At 36.5% G+C, this 14,320-nt stretch overlaps 1 protein-coding gene across 2 annotated transcripts; it reads left to right on the forward strand.

Moving 5' to 3' along the window:
* Positions 1 to 8,051: 8,051 nt before the first annotated feature.
* On the forward strand, positions 8,052 to 13,680 carry LOC127509277 (tripartite motif-containing protein 16-like protein). Of its 2 annotated transcripts, none has more exons than XM_051887872.1 (4): positions 8,052 to 8,326; positions 11,942 to 12,101; positions 12,236 to 12,283; positions 12,527 to 13,679. In XM_051887872.1, the coding sequence occupies exons 2-4, from the start codon at positions 12,023 to 12,025 to the stop codon at positions 13,042 to 13,044; spliced, it is 645 nt and encodes a 214-aa protein (XP_051743832.1). In that variant the 5' UTR covers positions 8,052 to 8,326; positions 11,942 to 12,022; the 3' UTR covers positions 13,045 to 13,679. The 2 variants fall into 2 exon arrangements, with proteins under 2 accessions (XP_051743832.1, XP_051743831.1); XM_051887871.1 differs by lacking the exon at positions 8,052 to 8,326 and adding an exon at positions 10,699 to 11,662 and having other exon boundaries at positions 12,527 to 13,680.
* The last annotated feature ends 640 nt before the right edge of the window (positions 13,681 to 14,320 follow it).

Consider the following 14,320-nt stretch of genomic DNA (forward strand, 5'->3'; position numbering starts at 1 on the left):
ACTCCGCCTCCAAACTCCAGTTCAGTCACAAATAAGAGGTGAAAAAAGAAGCATTTCTCTTTTCTAGTTAAATTGATTTTTAGCATGAATTGACAAGATTTTTTATAAGTATATGAGTATGTATGTACAGGAAGTATCAAAATAAAATAGAAAAGGATTGTTTGACATGATCTTTGATGTTCAAAGGCCAACTTTGATGACTGTTTGACAAAAACTGGTCTAAAAGGTTTTCTGAATGATAGTGTGCTAAAAGTGGTTATCAGGACGGATAGACTGACATACAGATATATAGAGTACATTGACAGGCAGACAGACAGATCTGTCTACCTCAGTCAGACAGACAGATCTGTCTACCTCAGTCAGATTTGACTCTGGATTAGATCAGTGAATCAGGCCACTACATGATGATTATATCATCAGCAATAAGTAGCCAACATCATCTGATCGGATTTTCTCTTGCATTTATGCTATAACAAATATGCTTTAGAAAACAGTTAAAGCAACCAGAGAAAAACTGATATTAAAAAGTCAAGGCCATAAAGTCCTTGCTTTCTCTTCCTAGTTAGCACGTAGAGCAATACTATTAAATGGAAAGATCCCTTCCCACCCACACATACTCAATGGATTAGTGATACGATGTCTTGTCTCTCCCTTGAAAAAATTAGGTATTCATTAAGAGGGTCGGAAAAACAATTGTTTAAGATGTGGCACCCTTTTATTGCCCTGTTAATTGTTTTTTTTTTTTTTTCTTCTTCTTCTGAGTGTATGTGCATGTATCTGTTTTTACATATGGCTGGAGGTTGATGTATGTTGATGTGTATATGTATGCTCGGTTCTTCTACTTACAATTCCTATCTGAATTAATGGACAGCATGGACGCTACGCTAGTTATTTGATGGTGAGGGTTTGGGGGATTGTTACATGTCATTTATAATGTAATATCAATAAAAAAACTTTGAAAAAAAAAAAAAAAAGTCAAGGCCGGTGAAGAGCCCAACTAAAGCAAACACTGATCACCATAATGGTGACTTCAAACAATATTATTTGCAATAAAACATCAACATCTAAACCTGTGTTAATACTCATTAAGAACTTTTGTATGATAGTCAAACTGGATTGTAATAAGTGAAGATGCTGAGATCTTGAGAAATTTGTTAGTGTTTAATGTTCTGTTGCTGCCGGTCATTTGACTGTTTTTTATGATGTTTATTTATTTTTACAGCGAAGGTTTTTGATCATAATAATTCAGGAAATACCTGTAAAATAACTGTTTTTTTGTAAAACGTTTAATGAAATATTATTTAAAGTTTTTGCACTTTAATATTTTACTTTGATTTTATAGTTTCTGTTTGACAGCTGTTGCTGCCAGTCTTTTGACCGTTTTTATTTTTATTTTTTATTTTTTTAAATTACAGCGTGAGCAATGGTGCCAATGGTCCCTTTGCGCCATCTGATGGCAGCACTACACAATGGATGACCTGCAAAAGGCTGTAACTTGCTCAAAATCATTAGTTCATCTCTAAAAAAGTAAGTATTCAGTGCCAATGAACACATCAGTGCCGTCAAAGTCCTTTACAAGTCCTTGTGTCATTGTTCACAAACAAGACAGTCAAAATGTTTAGCCATGTTTTCAATATAACAGTGTGCTCTGTCAGTATTTTCAGATGTAAACTATGGCTATGATTTTGATGACAATGACTGAAAAGGCACAAGACTGCACATTATCTAAGTCTTATAGAAATGTATAGTAAATATATTTGACAGTTTATGACAACTAGTTGAACCATTTTGCAGCTAATGCCTAGATGTTTTGTTGGTAAGACTATTCAACGGAGAACCATATGTTACATTTACAATTGATAATGTAGGAAACAGCAATTGTACATAATCAATTGCATGAATGTACCATTTGCAATTTCTTCAAAAGAATGAGAAATTGCTTTTATGATGTGCACAAGTGATAGATAGATAGCACAATTAGCCAGAAGATGGTGCTGTTGACTTTTTAAAGTGATCATGACTGCCTGCTACGCTGCACCGCACTCTATCTATCTATCTATCTATCTATCTATCTATCTATCTATCTATCTATCTATCTATCTGTCTGTCTGAGTATGAGGGTTTTTTATGGTTAAAGTATAGAAGAAATTGTTGAAGTTGTTTAGTTAGTTAGGTCCAGTATGTTAGATGTGCTCAGGGGGATGTGTGGAGGATGCTGCTTGGTATTGTGGGAGTTACGGCAGTGAAACCATGCCTGAACACGAGTGTGGTTGGGAAGAAGAGGAGGTGACTGATAGAAGCGAATGTGGGAATAAGAGGAAGTGGTGGTCAGACTCATGGGACAGAGACATGCATTGCAGGTGTAGGACGTTTTTGTTTAGACATGTGCAAGTTGAATGGGAGCTGAAGGAGGTGTTGGAGAAACTGGGATATTGTCTTTTCCGCAGGTAGACTTCATTGATGTCATATCTACCATTTACTATTATAGACAGAGAGCTAAACCATTAACTGTATTGGCTATTGAAAATAATCAACCAATTTATTTTACATTATATTTAATAAAAATTCAGTAAAACATCTGTGCATTGCTAATTAACCAAGCAGAAGAAACATGGGGGATCTGTTCAAGTTATAAACATCTGTAGGTCATCTGTAAGTCTGTTTATCTGTATGCTGAGGGTTCCATACAAACAGGAGTTAGGTCAGATCGATAGATAGATGGTTGGACTTTAGGTCATATATATCAGATATTATATATATTTTTAGGGCCACTGTTTGAGACCAATTATATTGTACCAATCATGGTATTGCATGGATTTTTCTGAAGCAAAAAACAATGGAGAAATATAAAACTACTAATTTAAAAATGTTGATTATACATATAAAATCAACATTATCAATTTTTTTAACTTCATTGCAAAATATGCATATGTAATATATAAATATTTAAATATTTTGAGAGCATAGGGCGGAGCTAAGGAGATCTTTTGGCACATTTTGCACAATTTTCTGCACAGCATCATGGGTAGTTTTTCACCACAAATTCTGCTGTTAAACATGATTATTTAAAAACTAAGTTGAAATAATGGGGACTGACGGCTTCAACAGAAGCAAATACTATCGATTAACAACCTCGTAGGACACAGTATGGCTGTCTTTAAACGTTTATAAGTTATTGTTAAAGATCAATTTCCCTATGAAGAATTAATGGAGTTGTTACTTACAGAAACCTGACTGTTGCATTCTTTTTTTCTCCTTTTTTTTATTATTAACCAGAGAAATATACAATAACATACAGGAATTTGACTATTGCACTCTTTAGACTAGAGAATGTTAAGCTGATGTCAAGTTTTGTTTATGTGTTTTCCATTAATAAGAAAACATTATCTAATTCATAACTGAGTAAACCCACTGCATATGACTAATAAAATAATCTCTAGCTGATTTTTTGAAAAAGTTTTTTTTTTTTTTTTTTTAGTTTAACAATTAGGCCAAACAGAAGAGTTACCTTTGTGAGTATGACTGTGTTATGACTAACAAAGTTTTCTTCAAGTCAAGTCATTTTTATTTATATATTGTTTTATACATTACAGTTTGTATAAAAAAGACAATATAGTGTAACTATTCAGCGGAAGTCAGTTCAATAACTGAGTAAAGTTAATAAGTTATGAAATGAGTTCAAATCAGCTGCAGTTCTACGGAAGACAATAGTGTCGTTATTCAGCTCAGTTCAATGTTGAATCAATTCAGTTTGTAACATTTAATCTCAAGCAAAGTGTATGCAAAAATGAGATAATTCATGATCTGAAGATAAGCAGGTATTGGTATCAATTTCAGCATGATTAGCAGCGAGTGATCCTCACAAGATGGCTTATGATCTACCATTAATGACTTATGACGATGTTTATCTTATAGTGTCTATATCATACCTGCAAACTCGACGCATTTCTAAAAAGCAGGGTAACCGCTATATTTCTACTGTTCCATAAGTGCTACCTACTGGCAGAAAGGAAAATTGCATTTTCATTCAACAGGTGGATTGAAAAGAAGCTTATGTGCATTATAAAAATCTAAACAATCTCTTAAAATGGTTAAAATGGGTTAAATGCTGAAATGTGACATTTTATGGTTTGGATGTTACCATAGACATTGCTCTACCCTGCCCATATGGTATTCATTTTATTTGTTTAAGTCTTAAAATAAGGCTTTAAAAAGCCTTAAAAACTGATACAGATACCCTACACGCAACAATGTATTTGGTAACACCTTCAGCATAAATGTACTATGGTATCACCACTGCACTTTTTGTAAGAAAACACAAACAATTTTATACACTCACAGAGAATATCAGTTTCAGTACCTCTTGTAGTTGTACTGTGTCTGTCTCCTATGAATGACTCTGCATTCTGATTTTAGGCTCCTTTATATTTCTCTCAGTTTGCTTTGTCACAACCGAGAAAGCAAATGAATATTCAGAAAGGCGATAAGTCAAAGGAACATCTGGCGTAGGAAATGGAAAGCGATTTCTAGACCCATGCTGATGATGATAAAACAAGGAAAAGACGTTGTGAGCACAGAGAAATGCAGCTGAAATCCTTGTTCTGTGCAAACACAGATGTTTTCATAAATATCAGAGCTACAGTAAACATACTGAAACTGACTTTAAATACTGATGATAGTTCAGGCTCTAATATCTGATTGGATGAGTCAAATTTTAAGCCATTTGTTACATGATCACAGCTGCAAGTACTGCAATGAGCAGCAGCGTAGCCACATAAGGTCCAGGGTGGCACTGCCCAACCAATCAAAGTTGTCACTTCCAGAATATAACAATAGTGTGGAAATAAAAAGAAGCTGCAAAATCAGCACTTGTGTTGTGTATATGAAATGCATTTTTAAAAACAATATAACAATTTTATTTCACACCTGTAATGCATCCGTTTGACTTTCAAGAGTTGTGACCACTATGAATGTGTTGTGCGGAATGATTAGTTGTATAGCACAATAATTGTTGTTTTTGTCACATTTAATTTTTTTGTATTACTTTACTGCCGAGCAAAAGAAGGTAAACAACCACACTGTCTGCTCTCCTTTGTATTGGTAAGTCCAGTTCAATTCAGTTCATTCTAAACAGACTGTGTGTACAGTACCTCTGGAAAGCTTGATTCATTCTGCTGACAGTTTTTGTGAATTCATATTCAGACAGTTTTTGTAAATGAACATATTCCAAAAAGACTATAGAGTTTCAGAGATTCAGGGTTTTGAGTTTTCAATGCTTATTCAAAATTAGCATCTTCCTGGTTACAAACCAGGAAGTAAAGGCTTTCAAAAAAATCACAAGAGGGTATTACTGATGGATTTTATGTCATATAATAAAATGTGAAAATATCTCCAAAAAATACATCATCCCTTCAACACTCTATAGAGATCCACACTATTTCCTAAAGATCCACCCACTTGGAGATTTCTTGCCTCACCAGTCTTCAAAACAACATGATTGCAAGCATGGAATGGCTTTAAAGGATTAGTCCACTTTCAAATAAAAATGTCCTGATAATTTACTCACTCCCATGTCATCCAATATGTCCATGTCCTTCTTTCTTCAGTCGAAAAGAAATTAAGGTTCTTGATGAAAACATTTCAGGATTATTCTCCTTATAGTGGATTTCAGTTGGCCCCAAACGGTTGAAGGTCAAAATTATAGTTTCAGTGCAGCTTCAAAGGGCTTTAAATGATACCAGACGAGAAATAAGGGTCTTATCTAGCGAAATGATCGGTCATTTTCTAAAAAAAAAAAAAAAAAAAATTATATACGTTTTAACCATAGACGCTTGTCTTGAACTAGCTCTCTTCTTCTTCTCTATTAGAATTCCGGCAGTGTAGGCGCTGCTAAGTGTATTACTGCCCTCCACAGGTCAAAGTTTGAACTAATTATTATATACTTGCACTAGCATATTGTATATGACAATTTAGTTCAAACTTCAATTTAGTTCAAACAATTTAGTGCCACCTCTCGTGACGACAGACCTTGCGATGAGCTGCTCAAGGTAGTGACTCGTGCTGTGGACAGTCTTCAGTTAGACTGGCCACAGGAACAAGAGACCCCCAGACGATCAAAGTTAGATGACAGATTTCTATTGGGTTGCCAGAGCAATGGTCCCTCCCCTTCTTTCCAGATCTCCATGACGAAGTAACAAAGTCATGAAGTAAGCCTTATTCTTCCCTTGTCTTTGTGCCCGCGACATTGGTTTATTCAACTATCGTTGGTTCAAAGGCACAGGGTTATAAGATGATGCCCCAAGTTGAAAAGACCCTCGCAGGCTATCCCTCCCCTGGTTTTCTACATTAAAAAGTACGTTCAGGCAAGAATTCAAAGAAAAAAGAAAAAAAAAAGTAAATTCTATATTAGTACTCAATTCAAAGCATGTAGAATTAAGTAGTTTGTACAAAGACTAGTCTTGTTTGAGCTACGTAATAAAATAATGCAAAAACAATTCATCATTTTCTTTTTTCGCAAATCAAGCATAACATTTTTTTCCAGTGAAGGATGACTAAGTCCACTAAAGGAGGGAGAGCATTTTTGCATTTTCCTCCTAAACTCTGAAATAGCCTTCCTGAAAATGTTCAGGGCTCAGACACACTCTCCCAGTTTAAGATTTAAGACACATCTCGCATTCACGTAATGCATCTCACAGCCTTGCACTCCAGTTACTGTATATCAGATCAAAAGCACATAACTATCTATTGATTGAAATGTTATGAACAGCAGCTATGCTAATTATTTTCCATTTACTGTTCTGTTCCTACCTGGGGATGCCATCCCAAGTACACCAGCTCCAGTTTGGATCCAGCCTCTTACGAAGATTTCAGATGACTCAACACCTGTGAAGAGAGGACGCCAACCCCTGCGAGGACTTCAGATGACGCCAACTCTGAATAAACATACAAAACTGCCAAATTGTCTATATATTGTAATCATTATGACCACAACTTGTAATAATTGCTTTAACTCTTTCCCCACCATTGACAGAATTTTCCAATATTATATTCCTGCAATACTGGAGGCTGCAGTTTCAGAACCGCAGTTGTAGGACCCTAGTTTTTTTGTGACAACACCACTAGCCAATTGTGCTCCAACAGAGGAGACCTGGTTCAAACTTCAAACAAACAGATGGAAAGACTAGACCATGAAAATGATTTGTTTTTAATGAGCTTTCCAGCTTATTTTTAACATAAAAACAGGCATGACCATTTTAAACTTGAATGTGCAAGGCTTTTAGTATCAGCAAAAAAAAAAAAAAAAAAAACCTTTTTCTGCAAAATTTTGTTTTTATGAAACTTACATTCGACTGTTTATAAAAAAAAGAATGCATGAAACTAGAATAAAACTAGAAAAAAAGTACAGGCTCTGTTCTTTCGTTTGATATATTTTCAGGTATTCATACAACAAAATTTGGCTTTAAAAAAATTCTGGTAAGGACAGAGTAAATGAGCTCATTGTTTCTGCACTAATAAATAATGTTAGCTAATTGCATTATCTGTATTATCTTAGAACTGCACATTCTGACATATGGACATTTGACAGTATTTAGCAACATGTATTTTCTATTAAGCTTCTTTTAAACAATATGAAATGTGAAAAGCGCTATACAAATAAATGTACATTTAAAACAACAATAATAGTATTATAATAGCCTATATTATATAATACATAGGCTAATAATAATTAAAAAGTAACAATGATGATACACTACATGATTTCTGTCCAGATATTTGCCCAAATTTCCAGTCTGGAGAAGATCATTTAGAGTCCAACTCTGAGTTTCTCATTTGTAAACACAACTTTGCTTGTTCATTCGTGTGCTCAGAGCTCGTAATTACGATTGTTTGACTCCACTTGAAGGGCACATAAACACAGCAGAAAAATTACTCTGCCAGTAATGAAGAAGCTGCTTTACAGACACACCTGTTTTCGCCCGTCACTCAAACACAGAAGCAGGAAACTATTTCAGCTCCTCAGTTCAGGGAAACAGAAACTGAAGTATTGTTGAGCTGTTTTGTGTTTGTCCCTCTCTCTATTCATGCAGTAAATTAGCAGAAGCCAGAATTTCGGGAAGTTCATGTGTCCAGTGTGTTTTGATCTGAAGGATCCAGTGGCCTTTCCCTGTGGATACAGTTTCACAGTCATTTCACACCGCAAGCGTGAGCGGTGCGTCAGCTTCACGTCAGCGTAGGCTAACTACATGGTCACTGCAGCTGCAGACTCACACGAGTACACTGGAAGCGATTGAACAGCGTCACAGCAGCGATTCCAAAGCTACATTAGGTGAGCATTTCTTTACAAAGACAACAATAAATTTGTTTTTAGAAATTAGTCATTTAAAACTTATAGTTTGTTAACATAGGGAGGTGTACAACATTCGCATGTAGATAAACAACAAACAAATTGTGTCATCCATCGCTGCACACGAATGAGGTAAGCTTTGTGTTTACGTCATCCGCCGCGTGCACATGTTTACAAGACGGCAAACTCGGCGGGAATTGGGTAGTGCTACCTGTCTGTGCATTACATAATAAATTAAAAGAAAGTTAAATATATTATATTTTCTGGCTAGTTTACTTTAGTTTTTTGTAATGCACCATACTTTCACCCAAACGGAATAATTAACACCAAGTTTAAAAATCCTCTATTTTTTCTTTTTTTCTTCATTTTCAGATCTTGACATACTCCTTTTCAGAGCCAGTCCTTATGGAAGCTTATTTTGACAACTTTTTTATCTCACAATTCTGACTTTTTTTCTCACAAATGCGAGTTTACATTTCGCAATTCTGACTTCTCACAATTGAGAAATATAAAGTCAGAATTGCGAGTTATAATGTCTTGAGAGTTATGTCAGAATTGCGAGATATCAACTCACAATTGCGAAAAATAAAGTTATAAACTAACAATTGCGCATTGTAAACCCACAATTACGAGATATAAACTCGCAATTCTGACTTATTTTTTGTCCCCGCAATTGCGAGATATAAACTCGCAATTCTGACTTCTTTTCTCAGAATTGTGAGATATAAACTCTTTAATGACTTTATAACAATTCTGCAATTCTGACTTTATAACAATTCTGAAAAAAAAAAAAAGAAGTCAGAATTGCGAGATAAAAAGTTGCAATATACCTTCTTTTATTTTTTATTCAGTGGCAGAAACAAGCCTCCATAGATCCTAGACTTCTATGGAGGCCTAAGTAAAACTTTGTCAGGGGCCCCTGTCAGTGCGTTCATAAAAACCCAACACATCCTCGTGGCAATTCGTAACTATTTTACGTTTTGCTAAATTGGTGGCTAATTCATGTGAATTTGTACAACCTCATTTGTACATTTTCATACGATCTGTTTAAACCCCAGTGATTGGTAGGTTTAGGGGCAGGGTTAGGGGTGGTCCTTCATCATGAGATTCATTTGAAAGTCAAATTGTATGAAATCGCCACAATAACCCCCTTTAATCTGTTCTTTCAGAGCAGTTTCACTGTCAACAAACAACAGTGAGTTGAAACATTCAGTACAATAATAAACCTACAATAAAAGATAAAATTACAAAAAATAAGACATACAACAGAAAACAGATATGAATAAAATATACAATTTAGCCTACCAATGAAAATAGCCTACTATACAGAAATTGAATAAAGTAATCAAATGTAAAAAACAAAACAAAAAACAAACACATTGCAGTCTTCACTGTATTAATTAAATATACATTGTCTTGGGAATCTTAGAGGCGAAGACCAGGAGATTGGTTGTATCTACCGCATGATTCTTTATTGAGAACACGTGCTGTTGGTCGCTGCAGTCATCAGGTCTGACTCAGGCAAGCAAACATTGTATTTTATAGGCATTCAAAGGACAGTCCTTTTCCCAATTGACTTTACAGCCAGAGGTAAGAAAAGAGACCCCCAATTGTGAGATCAAACAGACCTTATTTACATCAAATGTCCTAAAGCCTTGTGAGCACCAACATGCCTAGATTCTATAGAAGTACCATCTGGTCACTACAACTAAATGATTTACACAGTTTGACTCTCTGTAGGAATATCAAAGACTAGGTTTAGCGGTCTGGACAGGCTGCATCGCCTTCCTGCGGGTGGCTCGGGGGGGATGGGATGGCTCTGGTCTCCCTAGTAAATAAATGGCCATGGCACCGCAATTGCACGCCACCATTGTGGAATGTCCACGTAACCCTTGTCGGCACCGCCATCAAGGGTAGTGAAAGTGGAGGAGGCAGAAGAATGGCTTTGGGCAGTAAAAGGTGCCTTCAGCATTTTCTGAACCTAGGGTGGAGAGTTCCACTTGAGCCCAGTGCCCGCGGTGGCCTGAGAAAGCATTGCCGTCAACTCTAAATCCTATCCAGTGTGAGCAACGACCCCGAAGGGGGGCAGCTCAGCCACCTCATCCTCTCCAGAGAACAAAATCTCACTCTCTGATGCAGCGGTCGACATCCGATCCTCATCCAGAGCGCAGAATGAGATACAAGGTGCCTCTCGTGAGGGACCTGATGGCACATGGCATGCTAGAGCAGCGGGAAGTTCGTAGGGGCGGGCCTGACTCGTGACTCTACTACGAGAAGGGGCGAGGGGCTGGGTAGAAGGGGCGAGGGGCTGGGTAGAAGCAGCGAGGGGCTGGGTAGAAGCAGGGGGACCTCCATATTAAAGATGGAGAGTCGCGAATGCAATGTCAACATGGACATGCTCTCGCAGTGAGAGCATGTGCCATCCACGAACGCTTTCTCAGCATGCTGTCTGCCAAGGCATGTGAGACAGCGAGCTGCAGGCAAAGCAAAGCAATTAATATTGCTGTTTTTGGATATAACTCCTGGTTTAGCAATTAAAATTGCTGTTTGCTCTTTCTATATCAGAAAATCTGCTCTTATGAAGGTGAATGGAAAAGAGTGCTTTTACAACCACTCGGCTCCAAAGCAAAATATGAATGAAGTGAATAATGCCGGTCCCATTTATACCCATATATCCGGGTAGGTGTGCAAATCTCACTGGCCAGTGATCATTGGCTCTTTCTGTTACCACTTGGAGATGATTGGGCTCCCAGGCAAGACTGAATGGGAACGAACTGACATATTACTTAAGACAGCATATTAGAAAAATTAAATAAATGGAATAATTCTTGGGATAAACATTTCACGGATTTCAATGTACAGTACACTAATTATAAAACTATACTGTCAGCACATCCCGAATCCAGGGCATCATAAATTCATAAAATTCATGAAACTAAGCATGTTTGTCATTATAAAAATGTTTCATGCGACTTAGTGCGTTAAAACAGTGATAATAAAAGATAAAATATGGTATACAGTTTATTAAAGAAATATAGGCCTACTATGTATAGGCAAGAAGATGAACCCAGAATATAAATGCAAGCGTTCAGTTTTCCCATAGAAAGCCATTAAAACTTGTGATGTTAAACTGCGCCCTGCGTTTATATTCTGGGTCTATCTGAAATGTGAAAGAAAATTGGTTGTCCCTGGTTGCTGTTATAATAGCCATGTTAAGAGGTGTAAAAATGTACAAACAATAAATTGATTCAAATCCAATAATCTAGTATTTTGCAGATTGACAATTATAAGATATGCAGCATAGACCAGATGTATCAGGTGAGTTTAATGTTTTAATGTTTAAGTTATGTTATCGCGCTTTGTAAATGTTTTAAACTAAATAAACTGCTTAAATGAATACATATTAGTGTTTTTTGTCAAAGAGTTTGTGGCATTAAATAATGAATATAAGAAGAATGTAGCTGATTGTGTGAAAGTGCTGGATTGAGGCGAGTTACTGAAGATAATTCAAGTAAACAAAAGCCGCACAGATCTGATATAGAGCAGGTTATTGGCTGAAGTGTGGAGCTGATGAGTTTTGATTTCTGTTTTCTGTAGAGTTTCCAGTCTCTCTCAGCACCACCTGAATCTACAGACGAACTCGACAATCCCTTCAGTTCTCTCTCCTCTTTTGATGGCATGATAGAATCTGTCCGTCAGCTGAGAGACAAACTGGAGGATTTCTGCAAAGAGGAGATCAAGAAGATCTCTGACAGCGGTAAAGTCCTGGAGATTCATCTGCTCTCAGAAATGAGTCCTTCATCATCTAATATCATAGAGCATCATATCGAAATGAATGTATTTTATCTGATCATTTCTCTTCACGCTGTTCATGTCTGTTTGTTTCCACAGTCACTTTCACTAACATGAATCCCAAGACCAGGAATGACTTCTTACAGTGTAAGTCACTATGAAAACAAGCAGAAAAGCTCACTGAATGTGTTCATGTTCTTCCTGTAGAAGGTGAAAGAAATCATGATAGGAAAGTTTTATAATCATGTAAATGATGATTTGCACAGGATATCTGGTCAGCTGTACTGAGACACTGATGATACACTGAACATTGAGCCATGAAGAGTTCCGATACATTAAAAGATCAGACAGATTCATAATTCCTGATTCTGATGTGTTTCTCTCCATCAGATTCCCATCAGCTCACTCTGGATCTGAACACAGTGAATAAACACCTCCGTCTGTCTGAGAGGAACATATTGATTACTGACACTGGCACAGTCCAGCCGTATCCTGATCATCCAGACAGATTTGATTGGTATTATCAGGCGTTGTGTAGAGAGAGTGTGTGTGGACGCTGTTACTGGGAGATTGAGTGGAGTGGTGGTGTGCATATCTCAGTGTCATACAAGAGCATCAGCAGGAAGGGATTGGGTATTGAGAGTTGGCTTGGATATAATGATCAGTCCTGGAGTTTGAACTGCTCTTCCTCCAGTTACTCATTCATGCACGACAGCATACACACTGTTCTCCCTGTAAAGTCCATCAGCAGTAGAATAGGAGTGTATGTGGATCACAGTGCAGGAACTCTGTCCTTCTACAGCGTCTCTGACACAATGAGCCTCATCCACACAGTCCAGACCACATTCACTCAGCCACTCTATCCTGGGTTTTGGGTTGGTTCAGGATCATCAGTGAAACTGTGTTGATGTTTCAGAACAGATAGTAGAGAGATTTTACCCATAATTCTTTGAGCAGCATGATAAATCAGTATAAATCAGGCTAAGATTAAAAAAAAATTATATATTGTCATATTCATTCACATTAATTTAGAATATAGACAAACCTTATATCACTGTTATTGTGTACATTGGCAAGATGGTTAATGTGCCCAATATTAAACCATTCCTTTTTTCTACATTAATCTAAACATTAATCTATCAGTTTGCCACTTTAAAGTGACATCAAAAAACATTAATCCCCTTACTCTAACGCTATAAATGTCACAATCAGCTGCTAGGTTATTATTTAGTAGAATGAAATAACTGATGTTTCTCTGTCTTTATCATTCACTCTGATAAGGAGTTTAAATTAGTGCACGAGTACTGTCTGCATGCAAAATTTTATGATTTATCAACTTTTTACAAATGTTTTGTCAAGTCAGCTTAGGTTCACAAAAGTTGTTCAGCTAACATAATATTTTGAGTTTATGTTGAATAAACTAATCTCTTTTTTTGTATCAACTCATATTTTTTTGTTTAAACGAACTCAAAAAATTTAAGGCAACCAAGACTTTAAGTTAAATCAACAAATAATTTTTACAGTGTGATTGTGTCCCCATGAAAATAACATTTTCTAAAGTGTCTTCATGTTTGTTTTTGCTGGGAAACTGTCTCATACCGCTCCTGCATCACATTATGTAAATGGAATTCATGACAAAGAACTGCAGATATCATGACAATCTATCGATAAACACACACCTTGTTCACTGCTTCTGATGTTGTCGCTGTGGACTGAAGAACTCGCTGAATAACGCTGACTGAAAAAGATGGTGAGGAGCCGAAGCCTGCTGCCATTTTAAAGGGGTTTTAAAGGTTTAAATGGGACCGAGGCGATCACGAATTCGTGTACAGTTTTTCTCGATTGCTAACATACAATTCATGAAACAATTCACTATTTTCTCACAACTATAACGATCTCAGAACTACCAACCAACTTATAGACATCTCAAACTGTCATGTCAAAATCAAATATTTCAGTCAAAATCATATTTTCTTTTGTCAGAGCTTTGCAAAGATTGTGCATGAGATTTGCAAATGGTGTCTAACTGCCTCAACTTGTTTAGTGTTTTTTGCAGAAAGAGTGATTTATTTAAAAGTGTTTAGGCCATTGAGCATTTGGTTTAAAGAATTGAGTTTAGTGTCTTAGCAATTGTGAAAAATTGTAATAGAGCCTATCCCAGCGTATCGGGCTGTAGTACAAACA

Source organism: Ctenopharyngodon idella, chromosome 3 (genome assembly GCF_019924925.1).
Source record: "Ctenopharyngodon idella isolate HZGC_01 chromosome 3, HZGC01, whole genome shotgun sequence".
Classification (NCBI taxonomy): Eukaryota; Metazoa; Chordata; class Actinopteri; order Cypriniformes; family Xenocyprididae; genus Ctenopharyngodon; species Ctenopharyngodon idella.

Bases quoted from the DNA above. Each gene is read 5' to 3' on its own strand.
- LOC127509277 (XM_051887871.1), top strand. The intron at 12,102-12,235 runs GTAAAGTCCTGG...TTGTTTCCACAG, and splicing joins CAAGAAGATCTCTGACAGCG to TCACTTTCACTAACATGAAT. The intron at 12,284-12,526 runs GTAAGTCACTAT...TCTCTCCATCAG, and splicing joins CAGGAATGACTTCTTACAGT to ATTCCCATCAGCTCACTCTG.